Source organism: Trachypithecus francoisi, unplaced genomic scaffold (genome assembly GCF_009764315.1).
Source record: "Trachypithecus francoisi isolate TF-2019V2 unplaced genomic scaffold, Tfra_2.0 Lachesis_group2, whole genome shotgun sequence".
Lineage (NCBI taxonomy): Eukaryota > Metazoa > Chordata > Mammalia > Primates > Cercopithecidae > Trachypithecus > Trachypithecus francoisi.
The window spans coordinates 22,386,254-22,403,792 of record NW_022681465.1 but is presented as its reverse complement, the minus strand read 5'-3'; the positions used below and the strand labels follow the sequence as shown (position 1 = coordinate 22,403,792).

General features: G+C 42.3%; 1 protein-coding gene across 8 annotated transcripts in view; it reads left to right on the top strand.

The window, feature by feature from the left end:
• Window positions 1–17,539, top strand: part of CNOT6 (CCR4-NOT transcription complex subunit 6) — an 87,612-nt gene that overhangs the window by 22,026 nt on the left and 48,047 nt on the right. For 5 of the 8 annotated variants that reach the window (XM_033178880.1, XM_033178883.1, XM_033178881.1 and 2 more), the window contains one exon: window positions 14,233–14,346. In XM_033178880.1, coding sequence (XP_033034771.1) covers window positions 14,235–14,346 — 112 coding nt within the window. In that variant the 5' untranslated portion in view covers window positions 14,233–14,234. Of the gene's footprint in view, window positions 1–5,799; window positions 5,823–7,169; window positions 7,201–14,232; window positions 14,347–17,539 lie in introns of those variants that run through there. The other 3 variants (XM_033178878.1, XM_033178879.1, XM_033178882.1) reach the window with 2 other exon arrangements.

The following is a 17,539-nucleotide window of genomic DNA, read 5'->3' as shown; positions in this document are numbered from 1 at the left end:
GTGTAATATTTGAAGTTGAGAAATGAGGAAGGTCTGTATTAACTTCAGTGGAAGTAGATTGGCATGAAGGTTAGTGTCACTGCCTTTTCAGATGTGCCCTAACTTATAGTAGCTCTAAGGAGCCTGATTACTCAAGAAAAGGGTCTTTCTGCACATGAGTTTATTTCTTCCTGCTTACCTCCCTTCCTTTCCTCTGTTGCCCTTTGTTTTCTCCTTTATGGTTGGGAAAAGAAGTAAAGCACAAAGAATGGAGAAGAAGAAAATGTGAAAAACATAGTAAAAGAAAAGAGAGATGTCAAAATCAAGATTAAAAAAAATTTTTTTTTTGAGATCAGGGTCTCACTGTGTTACCCAGGCTGGTGGAGTGCAGTGGCCTGATCTCATCTCTCTGCAACCTCCACTTCTGGGCGCAAGCCATTCTCCCACTTCAGCCTCTCAAGTAGCTGGGACTGCAGGCACACACCGGCATTCCTGGCTAATTTTTGTATAGACGGGATCTTCCATGTTGCCCAGGTTGGTCTTGAACTCCTGGGCTCAAGTGTTTGGCCTGCCCAGACCTCCCAAAGAGCTGGGAAAATTCAGGATTTTTTTTTTTTTTAAATTTTTTGAGACGGAGTCGTGCTCTGTCGCCAGGCTGGAGTGCAGTGGCACCATCTTGGCTCACTGAAACCTCCGACTCCCTGGTTCAAGCAATTCTCCTGCCTCAGCCTCCCGAGTAGCTGGGACTACAAGCACGTGCCACCACGCCCAGCTAATTTTTGTATTTTTAGTAGAGGCAAGGTTTCACCCTGTTGGCGAGGATGGTCTCAATCTCCTGACCTTGTGATCCGCCTGCCTTGACCTCCCAAAGTGCTGGGATTACAGATGTGAGCTACCACACCCGGCCCCAAAGTGCTGGGAAAATTCAGAATTTTATCTTGTCAATTAAGATTGCCTGTAACTCAGTCTCATTTCCCTTGAAGAAAGTCTGGCCCACTAAAATAAATGGTTTAACATCTGAGAGCCTTTTAACAAAAAACCACATTTTTATACCTGGTCAGAGTAACATCACGCAAATCATTAATGTAAACATGAACTAGGTATTACATGTCTTCTCTCACTGTCCATAAAATTTTTTTTAGTGCTGGTTTGTGGGTCCAACGTAGGGACTATTCATTGCATCTGAATATATTCCTTAAGTCTCTTCAAATCTAGAATAGTGCTGACACCAGTTTGTTGAAGGCAACAGGCCAGTTTACCTGCAGAAAGTCCCACATTCTCATTTTGTCTGATTTCTCCTTTGATATCATTTGGCGAGTTCCTCTAGTTTTCAAATCAAGGTGTAAACATTACTGACGTGTGTTTCATACTGCGCCACAGCAAGAGACCCCAATACCTCGTTCTTCCTCCATAGTGTTGATAAGACTGGTGAAGGGAGTAACAATTTATTCCTCCATTAAACATTTTCTACCTTATGATCAGAAAGTAGTCTATGTAGAATCTGTGTACTGGTGGCTTTTAGCATTTCATTAGTGCCAATACTCATCTAATGCTTTTAACCCAGTATAATGCTTTTTTTTTTTTCCCCTAAGGGTTTCACTCCTTTTGCCCAGGCTGGAGTACAGTGGCATGATCACTGCCTGCTGTTGCCCCATTCCTGGCTCAGGTGATTCTCCCATCTCAGCCTCCCGAGTAGCTGTGATGTACCACCATGCCCAGCTAATTTTTGTATTTTTAGTAGAGACAGGGTTTTGCTGTGTTTCCCAGGCTAATCTTGAACTCGTGGGCTCAAGCTGTCTGCTCACCTTAGCCTCCTACAGTGCTGGGATCACAGGCATGAGCCACTGCACCGGCTGTTTTTATAATCCTTGATTAATGTCAAATAGGAATTATAAAATGATGTTGTCTTAAAAAATTCTTTCATAATTTATTAGCTGTCATTGTTTTGTAAAGTGGGGGTTTTCCTTTCTTTTCTTTTCTTTTTTTTTTTTTTTTTTGGAGACAGGGTCTCTCTCTGTCGCCAGGCTGGAGTGCAGTGGCGCAATCTCGACTCAGTGCAACCTCTGCCTCCCGAGTTCAAGTGATTCTTCTGCCTCAGCCTCCCGAGTAGCTGGGTCTACAGGCACGTAGTCCTGTAGAGGCATACAGGCACCACGCCCAGCTAGTTTTTGTATTTTTAGTGGAGATGGGAATTTCACTGTGCTGACCAGGCTGGTCTTGATCTCTTGAACTCGTGATCTGCCCACCTCGGCCTCCCAAAGTGCTGGGATTACAGGCGCGAGCCACTGCGCCTGGCCAGATAGGGCTTTTCTTAAACTGGGGCTGTTTGATTACTCTGAATCCAGTTCCTGCTGAGGCGTAACCACTTACATCTTTCTCTTTAGTTACCTATCTCCATATTGTAATAGCTGCCTCAGATAGTGGCTGACTTGCAGTCCATGTCCTGTCTCTTCCCCCGTCTCCCTGTCTCTACTCCTTGCCTTGATTACTATGGTAGTTTCATCTGTTACATCACTGCTGGCTCTTTTTTTGCAGCACAGAAAGGATTATGTTTTCTCTCTTTTGTTTTGGCTTTGTTTATTGAGGTTCTCAGATTTGTATTGATTGTGTTTCATTCCATTGTAATTATGATTCTTACTGCTCAAATGGTCATAGTTTGCCCAGTGAGGACCCCTTCTAGCTGCCTTCTGTATCATGTTGACTTGATGACTCCATTAGACTTTAGCTTTTTGGCACTGAAAGATGTCCCAGGCTCATTTTATACGTTTCTTGCCCATCTTTTAATTGACCATTTTACAAAGAACTTTGCTTTCTTAGTATTAGAGCTCGAAATTGAGAATTTAGGAGTGCCATTATTTCAGAGGTAATATTGCTTCTACAACACTTCAGTAGATAGAAATAAATTAAATCATAAGTTTATATTGATATTCTCAAGCCAATTTTAGTATTTGTGTGTGTTGGGGGGGGTTGGTGATGTGGGGGAGAGACAAGTTCTCACTCTGTTACCCAGGCTGGAGTGCAGTGGTGTGATCATAGCTCTCTGTAGACTTGACCTTCCAGGCTCGGGCAGTCCTCCTGCCTCTACAGGCATGTGCCACCACACCTGGGTGATTTCTTTTCAGTTTTTGTAGAGATGAGGGATCTCCCTTTGTTGCCCAGTCTGGTCTCAAACTTCTGGGCTCAAGCAGGCCTCCCGCCTTGGCCTCCCAAAGTGCTGGGATTACTGGCATGAGCCTGGCCAGTGTTTCCATTTAATTTCCTTGATTTATAAATGCACCCTTTCTCTGAAAATCTTGGTTCCTTTTAATTTAACTTAATTTAGCTGTTTAAAAAAAAATTTTGTAGAGACGTCTCATCATGTTGCCCAGGTTTGAACTCCTGGGCTCAAGTGATCTGCCTACCTTGGCCTACTAAAGTTCTGGGATTATAGGCATGAGCCACCTTGTCCAGGTTATCTTGGGTTCCTAAGATGAAGCTAAAATGAGCTACTGAGAGACCAACTTTCCAGAGTTTATTCGGGAATAGCAGGGGATTATAATCAGGGACATGTGCTTTAAGGAATCTTAGGTGCATCCAAAGAGGTTGGGGTAAGAGGAAACTTTTTTTTTTTTTTTTTTTTTGAAGCGGAGTCTCGCTCTGTCGCCCGGACTGGAGTGCAGTGGCCGGATCTCAGCTCACTGCAAGCTCCGCCTCCCGGGTTTACGCCATTCTCCTGCCTCAGCCTCCCGAGTAGCTGGGACTACAGGCGCCCGCCACCTCGCCCGGCTAGTTTTTGTATTTTTAGTAGAGACGGGGTTTCACTGTGTTAGCCAGGATGGTCTCGATCTCCTGACCTCGTGATCCGCCCGTCTCGGCCTCCCAAAGTGCTGGGATTACAGGCTTGAGCCACCGCGCCCGGCCAGAGGAAACTTTTAAAGACAAATAGAAAGTCCAAGTAAGTTGTTTTGAAACAAAGACTGTTGGTTACAAGGGCTTATTGCAGGAGTTGGTGTTGGTTCATTGGTTCATCGGTAGAGACAGCTGTGTCAAGCAATTGTACAAGCAGGTTATCTGGGACACTGCCATTTTGAGGAATTCCTTGCATAGTAAGGTCTCCGTCTGGTTAGAGCTTGACATTAGTTACTCCGTTTTGATACTGATAACTTTCACACTAATGTCATTAACAGTGTCGTAAAGAGTACTTAAACTAGTGGGTTGTTTGTGTCCTTAGTAATTTCTCATCTGGAAAAAGTCTTTTCACCTGGCAAAGTGTTAGAATATAGAATATTTTTTAGTTCGGGTAAAATTTACATAAAATGCAATATACATGTAGACCTTAACTGTATAATTTGAGTCTTGATAAATATATATATCCATATAAACCATGCACCAATTAATATATTGAGTATTTCCATCACTGTAGAGGCAAAATGTTCTGATTTTTATCGCCACAAATTCATAAAAATGGAATTTGTTGGGTCTCTTATTTAATGTTTGAGATTGATTCGTATTTGTGTGTATCAGTTCATCGATTCATTGTTTTTTATTGTTCAGTAGTATTTAGTGGTGTCAGTATGTTAAAATTTGGTTATCCATTTGCTTTTTTTTTTTTTTTTTTTTTTCCCTGAAAAGGAATCTCGCTGTATTGCCTAGTCGGAGTACAGTGGCTCGATCTCGGCTCACCACAACCTCCGCCTCCTGGCTTCAAGGGATTCTCCTGCCTCAGCCCCCCGAGTAGCTGGAATTATAGGCGTGTGCCACCACACCCAGCTAATTTTTGTGTTTTTGGTAGAGATAGGGTTTCACCCTGTTGGCCAGGCTGGTCTTGAACTCCTGATCTCCAGTAATCTGCCTGCCTCGGCCTCCCAAAGTGCTGGAATTACAGGCGTGAGCCACCACGTCCAGCCTATCCATTTACTATTATTGAACATTTGGGGTTTCAGTTTTTGGCAATTATGAATAAAGTTGTGATGAACAACTGTATTGTCAACCTGAAATAATTGAAATGAACAGAATCCAGTTTCAAAGAGTTTTTGAATAAGAGTTTTAAGTGAAAATCTGGGAATGACTATCTGGGGAATATGGACTCCAGAGCACGGGGATCTGGGCTTCAAAGTTAAACGTTAAGGGCCTGGGCCAGGTGCACTGGCTCACACCTGTAATCCCAGCACTTTGGGAGGCCATGGCGGGCGGGTCACGAGGTCAGGAGATCGAGACCATCCTGGCCAACATGGTAAAATCCCCGTCTCTACTAAAAATACAAAAACTAGCTGGGCGTGGTGGCGCCTGCCTGTAGTCCCAGTTACTCGGGAGGCTGGGGCAAGAGAATCACTTGAACCAGGGAGTTAGAGGTTGCAGTGAGCCAAGATTGCGCCACTGTACTTCAGCCTGGCAACAGAGCGAGACTCCATCTCAAAATACATAAAAAAGTTAAGGTGCTGCTTATATGGGCAGGAAACAAAGACATTTAACAGGATTACAATATTTTCTCTGCAAGGTTCGTTTATGAGTTACAACAGTTTAGTTATAGATTGTTTTCTTTTCCATATAACTTGTTTTTAAATTTTTTTTCTTTCCAAGAGTGTGTTTAACATTCCATCTTTTTTTTTTTTGAGATGGAGTCTCACTCTGTTGCCTAGGCTGGAGCGCAGTGGCGTAATATCAACACTGCAACTTCTGCCTCTTGAGTTCAAGCAGTTCTCCTGCCTCAGCCTCCCGAGTAATTGGAACCACAGGCGCATACCACCACGCCCAGCTAATTTTTGTGTTTTTAGTACAGACGGAGTTTCATCATGTTGCTGGTCACGAACTCCTGAACTCAGACAGTCTGCACGCCTTGGCCTCCCGAAGTGTTCGGATTACAGGTGTGAGATACTGCGCCCTTCCACATTCCATCTTGAACCATGTGGTAGTCATGAAGTGTGTGTGTGAGAGAGGAAAGAGGGAAATTAATCTGTAATGAATATCAGCAGCTAATAGGAAGAGGCAAGACATCTTCCCTGGCACTCACTGGTTAGTCATTTACAACAATTTACAGAACAATGTAGGTAAGAAATAAGGTTAATGTATAATCAGAGAAACAAAAGCTACAGCTTCCTAGGTTACAGTTGCCTGTTTAAGTGACTCAGGTTTCATAATCACATTCTCTTAAGGCTCAAAATATTTAACAAGTTCCAACAGCCTAGATTTTTGAATTACTTATTTTTGCAATATACATATCTTTTGGGGTATGTATATTTTCATTTCTTTTGGGTAAATACTCAAAGGTGTATGTGCTGAGTTACAGATTGAGTAATAATTTTTTTTTAATAATTTCAGGTTTTATTTTAGATCCAAGGGGTACATGTGCAGGTTTGTTACATGGGTATATTGTGTGACATTGAGGTTTGGGATATAAATGATCCCATCACACAGGTAGTCAGTCGATTTTTAGCCCTTACAGTCCTTCCCTCTCCTCCCTCTAATAGTCCCAGTTTTATTGTTCCCATGTTTATGTCCGTATGTACCCAGTGTTTAGCTCCCACTTATACAGTATTTGGTTTTCTCTTCCTACATTAATTCACTTAGGATAATGGCCTCCAGCTACATCCATGTTGCTGCAAAGGATATGATTTCTTTCTTTTTTTGTGGCTATTTAGTATTCCATGATGTATATGTACCACATTTTCTTTATCCAGCCCACTGTTGATGGCAGCTAGGTTGATTCCATGTTTTTACTATTGTGAATAGTGCTGCAGTGAATATACCAGTGCATGTACTGTTTTTGTAGAAAGATTTATTTTCCTTTGGGTATAGAACCAGTAATGGAATTGCTGGGTCAAATGGGTGGTTCTGTTTGTTTGTTTGTTTGTTTATATCTATTGCTGGGTCAAACAGATAGTTGTTTGTTATATCTATCTATCTATCTATCTATCTATCTATCTATCTCTCAAGACAGAGTTTGACTCTTATCACCCAGGCTGGAGTGCAGTAGTGTGATCTCAGCTCCCTGCAAACTCCACGTCCTAGGCTCAGACGATCCTCCCACCTTAGCCTCCCAAGTAGCTGGGACCATAGGTACATGCTACCATGCTGGCTAATTTTTGTATGCTTTTTTTGTAGAGATGGGGTTTTGTGGTCTCGATTTCTAATTTTTGTATTTTTTTTGTAGAGATGGGGTTTTGCGTTGTTGCCCAGGCTGGTCTCCAATTCTTGGCTCAGATGATCCGCCCTCCTCAGCCCCCCAAAATGCTGGGATTATAGGTATGAGCCACTGGGCCTGGTTAGTTCTATTTTTAGTTCTTTAAGAAATCTCCAAACTGCTTTTCACAATGGTTGAACTAATTACATTCCCACCAACACTGTATAAGTATTCCCTTTTTTGGGCAGCCCCGCCAGCATCTGTTGGTTTTTGTCTTTTTAGTAATAGCCATTCTGAGTGGTGTGAGATGGTATCTCATTGTGGTTTTGATTTGCATTTTTCTGTTTCGTTATGTTGAGTGTTTTTTCGTGTTTGTTGGCAGCTTGTATGTCTTGTTTTTTGAGACAGGGTCTTGCTCTTGCCCAGGCTGGAGTGCAGTGATACTATCTCTGCTCACTGTGGCCTCGACCTCCTGGCGCTCAGGTGATCCTTCCACCTCAGGTCCCAAAGTAGGCTGAGATGGGAGAGGGCATGGAAGCTCTGCCCCCCCTACGCTGTTCCTCACCCTGTATACAACTTCATCTGTCCGTTCATCTGTATACTTTACCATATCCTTATAAGGAACCAGTGAATGTGTTTGCCCGTGTTCTGTGAGTCATTCTAGCAAATTAATCCAACTCCAGGAGGGAGTGTTGGGAACCCAGCCTTATAGTCGGTCATCAGAAGTGTGGGGGATGACCTTACGTGTGTCTGAAGAAGAGAGGACAGTATTGTGGGACTGAGCCCATAATCTCAGTGGGATCTAACTCCGGGTAGATACTGTCAGGATTGAATTGACCTATAGAACACTCAGTTGGTATATGCTGGAGAATTGCTTGGTGTGTGGGGAAAAACCTTCACCCATCTGGTCATAGAAGCGTTCGTGTTAAGTGTGAGTGTAGAGGAAAAACGGTTTGCCTTTTCTTTCACAGTAGAGTCTTAGGCACCCCTATTATTTTCCCCTTAGATATTCATTTTGAAGGTTAAGTATAGATGGCTTTTTTTTTTTTTTTTGCTTACTGGGGTTGGGGAGAGGAGGGGTTGTGGCATATCTGCTGGCTAGGGACTGTTAGGATGGGTGGATTTCGGCTCTGGTTTTTATTATTTTGTAACTACCAATCCTTTTCCCAGGGGGAACACTCAAATGTTTGATTGTCCCTAATTTTCACTGGACATGTTTGATTCCTGACTGAAAAATAGACCAGAGGCTCTCCCCCTTTCTTAGGTTTCTCTTTTCAGTAGCTATTTCTTTTCACCTCTCTCCTAACCAGAGGAGGTTCAGATATATTTAAGTGCTTTAAATGTGACTTTTTCTACTTTGCCTTTGTGGGTATCTTCATTCCAGTTGGTTTTCTTAACTTTTCTTTCTTTTCACTCTACTTCATATTCTGCTAAGTCTCGTGTAACCCCTCACTGTGATTCCTATCCCCGGCTCCCCCTAGGCCCCAGCATTTCTGAAAGTGTGAAGTAGACTGGATTCCTGAAGGTTTTTTTTCTCCCTCTAGATTCTGGCAGACATTCAAAGTTTGTGGTATACATGTAGGCCGCTCTGTAAATGTTTCTGGATAGTCTTTTCATGGTTTGTAATTCTTCTTTGCACCACTAACTTTCCCAGAATGGCCGTAGATTTTGTATGTTTAAGCTGTTTCATAAACAAATATGAAAGCATATCTTTCTAATAAATACAAGTAATGTTTTGTGTTTGAGTGAAGTAATTATTCTAAGATCATAAAAAAGTGCTCTGAGATCTGAAACAGGTAGAGATTTTTGTTTGATTGTGCCAGGATCAGTAGCGATGTCTGGCATTTAATTGGTGAGATGTTAACTACTTAGGTGCTATATGCCTGCTGACTCTGACTCTGGCTTAGCTATTTAAAAAAAAAATTCTTTTGTAATTCTCCTTGAAAGTTTTCAGGTGTTTTTTGGAATACTTTTGTTATTTTAGGTAGTAATCTTAGGTGACATACTGTACTTTTTAGAGAGCAAGAACTACTTGTTGATTTCAGAGCCTTGGGAAAGATCCTAAACTGCCTGTATTCCTATATCCTTTCCTTTACCTGGTCTTCAGTGCTGTCCTTTGTCAGACTCCCAGAAAAATGGATTGGGTTTTTCAGTGCCTTGGGACTTAGAATGATGAGTACCTTAAATTTTAAGACCGCCAATCTCACAATACGAAAAACCAAGAAAGGGAATGGTTGGCTGCCCAGGCAGAAATCAAGACTGTTTGGCCACAGGTGCAGGGCATGGTTTTCAGATTCCTTAGTCCAGTAACACTTCCTGAAGTGTGATCAAACTGAACATTGATTCACACTAAGCTTACCTGAGATTGATAAATCAGAGCTGAACTTTCATCAATAATTCAAATGATTAATAGGACTAAAATACTAATCTCAGCTGGTCAAAGCAATTTCTTACCATTATAAAATTCTATTTGGGAAAGCTGATGAAGATCAGATAGTTACTTTGTAAGTGAAATCTGGTCAGAATTGTGCCATTTAGGTGATCTTAAGGGATGCTGTCATCAAGCTCTGGTAGCACAGAACAGAGCATTTTATATTTTCTAGGTTATTACTGATACATGCATGTCATTCAGAAAGAGCACTTTCCTTACCTCTAGACAGAATGAACACTTCTTCATGTTTGTTCTTTTGTATTGGGTATTTTGTATCAGTCTAAAAACAGCAGTTATTATATTTCTATATTGAATAAACTGAGGTATAAGACCAGTTTGTTTTATCTCACCATTTATATTCTAAAGCAGCTTTTTAGGATTGCTTACCTCCTTCTGTGCTTTGAGTAAACAGTTAAAACCCATTTCTGTGTTTGAAAAGTAGGCCGGGTGCAGTGGCTTATGCCTCTAATCTCAGCCCTTTGGGAGGCTGAGGCAGGTGGATCCCATGAGCCCAGGAGTTCGAGACCAGCTTTGGCAACATGGAGAAAACCTATCCCTACAAAAAAACACAAAGATTGGCCTGGCGTGGTGGCACATGCTTGTAGTCCCAACTACACGGGAGGCTGAGGGGAGGATGGCTTTGGAGCCTGGGAGGTGAAGGCTGCAGTGAGCAGAGATCGCACCATCGCTCTCCAGCCTGGGTGACAAAGTAAGACCCTATCTCAAAAAAAAAAAAAAAGTAGGTCTACTTCCTGTCAGCAGGGAGGCAGCACAGCATAAAGTAGCTTTAACTTTTAATCAGACTCATTCAAACCTGACTCTGCTATTTCCCAGCCTTGTAACACTGGGCAAATTGCTTATACTATTTTGAGTTTCTGTTTTCTGGTAAAATGGAGATAATTGCAACTCTGCAGGAAGAACTAGTAAAAAACTAAATCTAGAGAGATAGAAGGAAAACCAAGAAAACAGATACTCTGGAAGGCAAGCAGTGTGTTTCTAGGAGGGGGTGATCATAAGCAAAAAGAGGTCATGACCATTGGAAATAAGAATATAAGATCACTGGGTTTCTTCTTTTAAAAAAAACAAGATTAAAAAGAGTATTTTTAGAGACAGGGTTGTGCTTTGTTACCCAGACTGTAGTGCAGTGGCATGATTGTAGTTCACTGCAGCTTTGAACTCCTGGGCTCAAGTGATCCTCAATCTGCAGCATCTCAAAGCCGTTGGAGTTACAGGCGTGAGCCATTGTGCTTTTCTACTGGGTTTCTTCTTGATAGTTTTTGGTGAAAGGTTGAAAACACTTACTAACTTGAATGGGTTTAACTGGGAAGAGGAGAATAGAAGACAGAACATACACAGTTCCTGAGGATTGTTTTTGCTATAGAGAGAATGAGAGAAGGCAGGGAAGTAGCTGGAGCGAGAAATGAAATTAAGCCTTTTTTTAATAGAGGAAGGAATAGCATGTATATGTGTGCCGAAGGTAAAGATCCAGGAGGGAGGCAGAATGTGATGAGAGGAAGGAAGGGATTGCCAGAGTCCTGTCCTTGAATAGGCAGAATGAGGGGGTGGATCAAATTGCACAAATGGCTTACATGCTAAGGGCAGGGATAGATGGGCATAGGTGGGAGATCTTAGAAAGGGCCCTTCCGGCATTCTGTTTCATTGTGAAAATAGAAGTAAGGTCATCAGGCTGGGCGCGGTGGCTCACGCCTATAATCCCAGCACTTTGGGAGGCTGAGGTGGGCAGATCACAAAGTCCGGAGATCGAGACCATCCTGGCTAACACGGTAAAACCCCGTCTCTACTATAAATGCAAAAAAATTAGCCGGGCATGGCGGCGGGCCCCTGTAGTTCCAGCTACTTGAGAGGCTGAGGCAGGAGAATGGCGTGAACCCGGGAGGTGGAGCTTGCAGTAAGCCAACGTCGACTGAGCGAGACTCCGTCTCAAAAAAAAAAAAAAAAAAAAAGTAAGGTCATCAGCTGAGAGAGAGGATGGAGGAGCAGGTGTTAGAGGTTTGAAGACGGAAGACAACTAGGAGAAGGGGATAGACTAGGAATTTACGTATTATTTCTGGGCAGTGTACAGAGTCTGAGGAATGATTGCTGACTGACTCTTTAAACTTACATGGTCATAGGTTTTTCTCCAGCTATGTTTAGCTGCATGGGTGTACAGAGTAGGTGAACATTTGGTTAAACCAGGATTATGATTTATCCGAAAGAATAAAAGCGAGACAAGAACAAGGGCTTTGAGGGAATATACATGGGAGTGATGTTTTATTTCACCTAAATAGTTTAGAATGTATCTGTAATGGACAAGAATTTTTAAAAATCACATACAACCATAATACTTTTTTTTTTTTGAGACAGGGTTCACTGTCGCCCAGGCTGGAGTGCAGGGGCACAGTCACATCTTACTGCAGCCTCAACCTCCTGGGTTCAAGTGATCCTCCCACCTCAGCCTCCTGAGTTGCTGGGACTATAGATGTATACCACCATGCTTGGCTAATTTTTAATTTTTTTGATAAGCGATGGGGCCCAGGCTGGTGCTGGTCTGGAACTCCTGGGCCCAAGCCTCACAAAAGTGCTGGGATTACAGGCATGAGCCACTGTGCCTGAATCACAGTACTTCTTTCATATTAATTAATAGTCAGTCTATCTTCAGGTTTCTTTGATTTTCAAAATCAGAAAAACCAGATTTGTTCAAGTTGGGACTAAACAAAGTCTGTACATTGCAGTTGATTGCTGTGCCTCTTAAGTCATTTATTCCATATGTTTCTGCTTACTCCTCTTTTTCAGACTGTTGATATGTTCAAGAAATTTGGTCTTTTTTCATCTAGAACTTTTATATTCTGCATCTGACTGGGTGGCTGTATTCTTGTATTATTTTTACTTTAAAAAATTTTAATTGTGGTAAAATTCACAACATGATAGTTACTATCATAACCAAGTGTACCGTTCTGTAGTATTAAATATATTCACATGGTTGTGTCCTGTGGTGTTACTTTAAACATGTTCCTCTAGATCCCTTACTTTGTGTAAACTAATATCAGATCTAGAGAGGCTTGATTTGATTCAGGTTCAGTTTTTAACTTTGTTGGTGAGGGGTCAAGGACATAGATGGTTTGTGTGTACTTCTCATAGTGTCTTATTGGGAAGCAAGTAATGTCTGGTTGTCCTAACAATGATACTGATCATTGGGTTTAGGTTTTGTAGCCCAGGGGTCCTAAACCCTGGTGCTTGTCCATGTCCTGTTAGGAACCAGGCCACACAGCAGGAGGTGAGTGGCAGGTGAGCAAGGATTACTGCCCAAGCTCCGCCCCGTCAGATCAGCAGCAGCGTTAGATTCTCACAGGAGCACCAGCCCTTTTGTGAACTGCACATGCGAGGGATCTAGGCTGTGCGCTCCCTATGGTGCGATCTAACTAATGCATGATGATCTGAGGTGGTAGTTTCATCCGGAAACCACCAGCCTCCCCAAATCCGTGGAAAAGTGTCTTCCATGAAACTGGTCCATGGTGCCAAAAAGGTTGGGAATCACTGTTGTAGCCTGATCCATCCATTTAAAAATTTTCCATTGATATTTTTTTCCACTTAATGGTTTTATTAACTATTGATGATCATTGCCTAGATCCATTGTTTTCTTAGAGATGGTAAACTGATTATTTTCTAATTACGTAACTCTTTTTGGATTTATTAGCTAGAATTCTGTTAAAAACAGTCACCTAGTTTCTGCCAGAAATGCAGGATAAATGTTTGTATCTTTTATTATTTATTTATTTATTTTTCAAGACGAAGTCTTGCTCTGTTGCCCAGGCTGGAGTGCAGTAGCGTGGTCTTGGCTCTCCACAAGCTCCGCCTCCTGGGTTCACATCATTCTCCTGCTTCAGCCTCCCAAGTAGCTGGGATTACAGGCACCCGCCACCACGCCCGGCTAATTTTTTTGTATTTTTGAGTAGAGACAGGGTTTCACTGTGTTAGCCAGGATGGTCTCGATTGCCTGACCTCAAGATCCACCTGCCTTGGCCTCCCAAAGGGCTGGGATCACAGGCATGAGCCACCATGCCCTGCCGATTTTTTTATTTTCTAATTTCTGGTGACTGAGTTTTTTGATTTTTAGATAAAAGTATGAACTCATGAAGTTCATAATGACTCAGTTGCAGTCATTCTTCTGATGTTCAGATTGTCTCATATTTGGTCAGTGGAAGCTTCAAGCTGGCTCCTGTGTCCCCCACAGCTGCTGCACCCTTGTTAGCCTCACAGCTTGTTTGTATCTGTCTTGTCCTGCACTTGAAATAATCATTTTCTGCAAGAAGCTCCTAGTTTCTTTCAGTGGGAAATGGTAGAGATTGTAATATGGGTGTCTACTTTTAAAAGGTGTGTGTCGGGCGTGCTGGCTCACTCCTGTAATCTCAGCACTTTGGGAGGCCGAGGCAGGCGGATCATGAGGTCAGGAGTTAGAGATCAGCCTGGCCTATATGGTGAAACCCCGTCTCTATTAAAAATACAAAAATGAGCCTGGCATGGTGGTGCGTGCGCCTATAGTCCCAGCTACTTGGGAGGCTGAGGCAGAAGAATTTCTTGAAGAGGTTGGAGTGAGCCAAGATTGTGCCACAGCACTCCAGCCTGGGTGACAGAGTCAGACTTCATCTCAAAAAAAAAAAAAAAGAGGTGTTGTGGCTTTTATTTGATTTTTTTTAGAATACTGATTGGTTTCTTTTTTTAACAGGCATGCCCAAAGAACAATACGAGCCCCCTGACCCTCGGAGGATGTATACAATTATGTCTTCTGAGGAAGCAGCAAATGGAAAGAAATCCCACTGGGCAGAGCTTGAAATAAGTGGTAAGACATGGAAGCATGAATTTATGGTATGGAAATTAAGATATGGTAGTAAACTGAGTTTTCTAATGCCAGTACAGGAAAGAAACGATTATATTTGACAAATGTAATATGTTTATAAATGATTGTATTTTAGTAGCTTATCTTAGAAGTAGGAAGTTTCAATGAAAAGAATATGGTTGAGTTAAAGTTCAAAACCCATTCATTGTATATTTTCTCAGTATCAGTGTCCTCTTACAAAATACATAAATGTAAAATAATAACAAGGATGAAATGAAAATATCACATGTTAAATACTAGTGCCCAGTCAAGTATTTGTTCTGGTATTTGATTCTCTGATAAAGTAGGATTGAGCTTTTGCATTAGCAATGATGGATTTCTAGTGGGGTAGGAATGGCTGATCTGTATAAGTTTTGGGGTAGATTTGTTTCTCCTTATTTTCTTCGTTGGCTTCTGAGTCTGAGTCACTGAGGACAGCCTTATTCAGAAACACAGAATCTTAGGAGTTTGAAGTGGACCTCAAATTTTCCTTCCCCTTTTAATGCAGTCTGGACATACTCAAATAAATATATGACCCCTCAGATGTGAGGGATATCCTTTCCCCAGCATCTCTGCCAGTGGGCACACAGCTTCTTTTTAAATATTTTGAAGATGGTGAAGGGACAGTACTTCTCAGGGCAACCAGTGCTAATGAAGTTTGGTGTTACTGTTGGCCTAATATGCTTCCCCTTTCCTTTCAGTTTGTTCTGATTTTTGCCTTCTGAAATAGTACAAAACAAATTTTGTCTTGTTTCATGTGACTGCCCTTGATTTTTTTAATTTAATGCAGCAGACATACTGAGCATATGCTGTGTGTGAAACATTTTACCTGGCGCTGGCCCACGTGCATGGAAGATATATAAAGTCCCTGTTTAATGGAGCTTATGACATTAGGGAGTGAGAGGAAGGGACTGCACAAGTATAAATAACTAATAGACAAAACATAACAAATCTAGGTATAAAAGTGCTATGTAACAGTAAGCAAAAAGGAAGTAAGGATAATATCATTCCTCCTTTGTCAGCTCAAAATTTCTGGTTAACATATTGAGTAAACTGAAATGCCTGCCTTTGCAGACATAGTAGAGGTCGGTACACACATGGGTCTCTCCTGTTTTCCTTCTTCTGATTTCTAGAGTGCTGGACTTTACGAAACCAAATTCAGCTCAGTAAGTAGGTGTGGTCATGGAGAGTGAAATTTGTCTTCCTCTCTCCTGTCAGATTTGGCTTTCTGTGCTAGGGGAGCCCAAAGGGAAATATGCACTCTCATTTTGTAGTTATTCTCAAAGCACAGGCTGTCACCACTCCTAGTTTTCCCTTTTAATTTTTTCAGGATTGGCATTTAACTATATTTACCTCTCCTTTTTTCAGCCCTTATTAGCGGTTTTTGAATTACAATTCCTTTGCTTGTAAGGAAGTTTCCCCTATCTTACAGCATTAGGATATGCTAGAAAGCACTCAGGTCATTGAGATACATCTCTGAGGCTAAGGAGAGGAGAATCTCCTCCACCTTCTCCTCCTTCCACCACATACTGTGAACTCCTTGGTGATTCTGAGTCACTGTTGTCTGCTTACCCTGAACTTTGGGAAGAAGTTCTGGATACACTTATAGGGAAAAACTCTCAAACCATGTTTTTTCTTTGCTCTCACACCACCACAATCATCAACACAAAGGAAGATTTCTGTGACCAAAGGTGTGGGTTTCTTTTCCCCACACACCAAGCAGCAGACACCAGTTATGTGCCCTCCAATTCAATTCCAACGCTTTCTACCTAGAGGGAGCGTCACATCCCACAGTTTATGGACTCAGTCCCCAAGACTGCCGTCTCCCCCTTCTTTTTTTTTTTTTTTGAGACGGAGTCTCGCTCTGTCGCCCAGGCTGGAGTGCAGTGGCCGGATCTCAGCTCATTGCAAGCTCCGCCTCCCGGGTTTACGCCATTCTCTCGCCTCAGCCTCCCGAGTAGCTGGGACTACAGGCGCCCGCCATCTCGCCCGGCTAATTTTTTGTATTTTTTTAGTAGAGACGGGGTTTCACAGTGTTAGCCAGGATGGTCTCGATCTTCTGACCTCGTGATCCGCCCGTCTCGGCCTCCCAAAGTGGTGGGATTACAGGCTTGAGCCACCGCGCCCGGCCATCCGTCTCCCCCTTCTATCACCAGTCCCGTGTTTGGGCCTCTAGAACTTTGACCAGCTTCAAGTTTGGGTTCCCATGACCCCCTCTTTGAGTTCAATTAATTTGCTTCAGTGGTTCACAGAAGAACTCAGAGAAACATCTGCTTACATTTACCAGTTTATTATACAGGATATTACAAAGGATACAGATGAAAAGATGCACAGGGCAAGGTGTAGGGGAAAAAGTGCAGTGTCCATGCCCTCCCTGGGCACACCACCCTTCAGGAGGAATCTCCTGCATTCACCTATCTAGAAGCTCTCTAAACCCTATTCTTTTGGGTTTTTATGGAGGCTTCATTACATAGGCATGGTTGAAAGCTATAGAAATGTGATTATTGGACAAGCAAGGCACATCTGCTCAGACTTTTCTTGGGCTTTTCTGTGTACCATTCCTTCCTCTAAGGTATGGGGCAGGACCCTCCCCGGAATGAGGGTCTTCTGACCCCGTAGTGAGATTAGAGTTCTGCCTTGGGCAGGGGAAAGAAGGATAGGAGAAGGTCATAGAGAGATCCTGTTTCCCGAGACCTTAAGCACTCCAACATTATAACAAAGACTATGGGAGTTAGGAACCAGGAACCGTGGATGAAAACATGAATATATAATACCGTAATACAACATAGGAAGGAAGAGGGGATACTCCTCTAAAGTAACCTTTCTTCATTTATTATTATTATTTAGAGATGAGGTCTTGTAATTCATGTTAGTGAATTATTAGAAGGCCAAAAGCCTTGTAATCACCACCCAGGTCAAAAATTAGAACTTTTCCACTTTCCCCCGAACCCTGTCCATATGCCCCAGCCAGTCACAGCCCCCACCCTGCTCCCAAAATTAACCGTTATCCTGACTTCTATAGTTGTTACTTGTCTTTCCTTGTAGCTTTAACACCAAATTATGTATACAGGGAAGATATTTGGGGGATGACAAAACAACTACATATTTTAATTGTGGTGGTTATGTAACTATGCATTTGTAAAGGAATCATAAGACA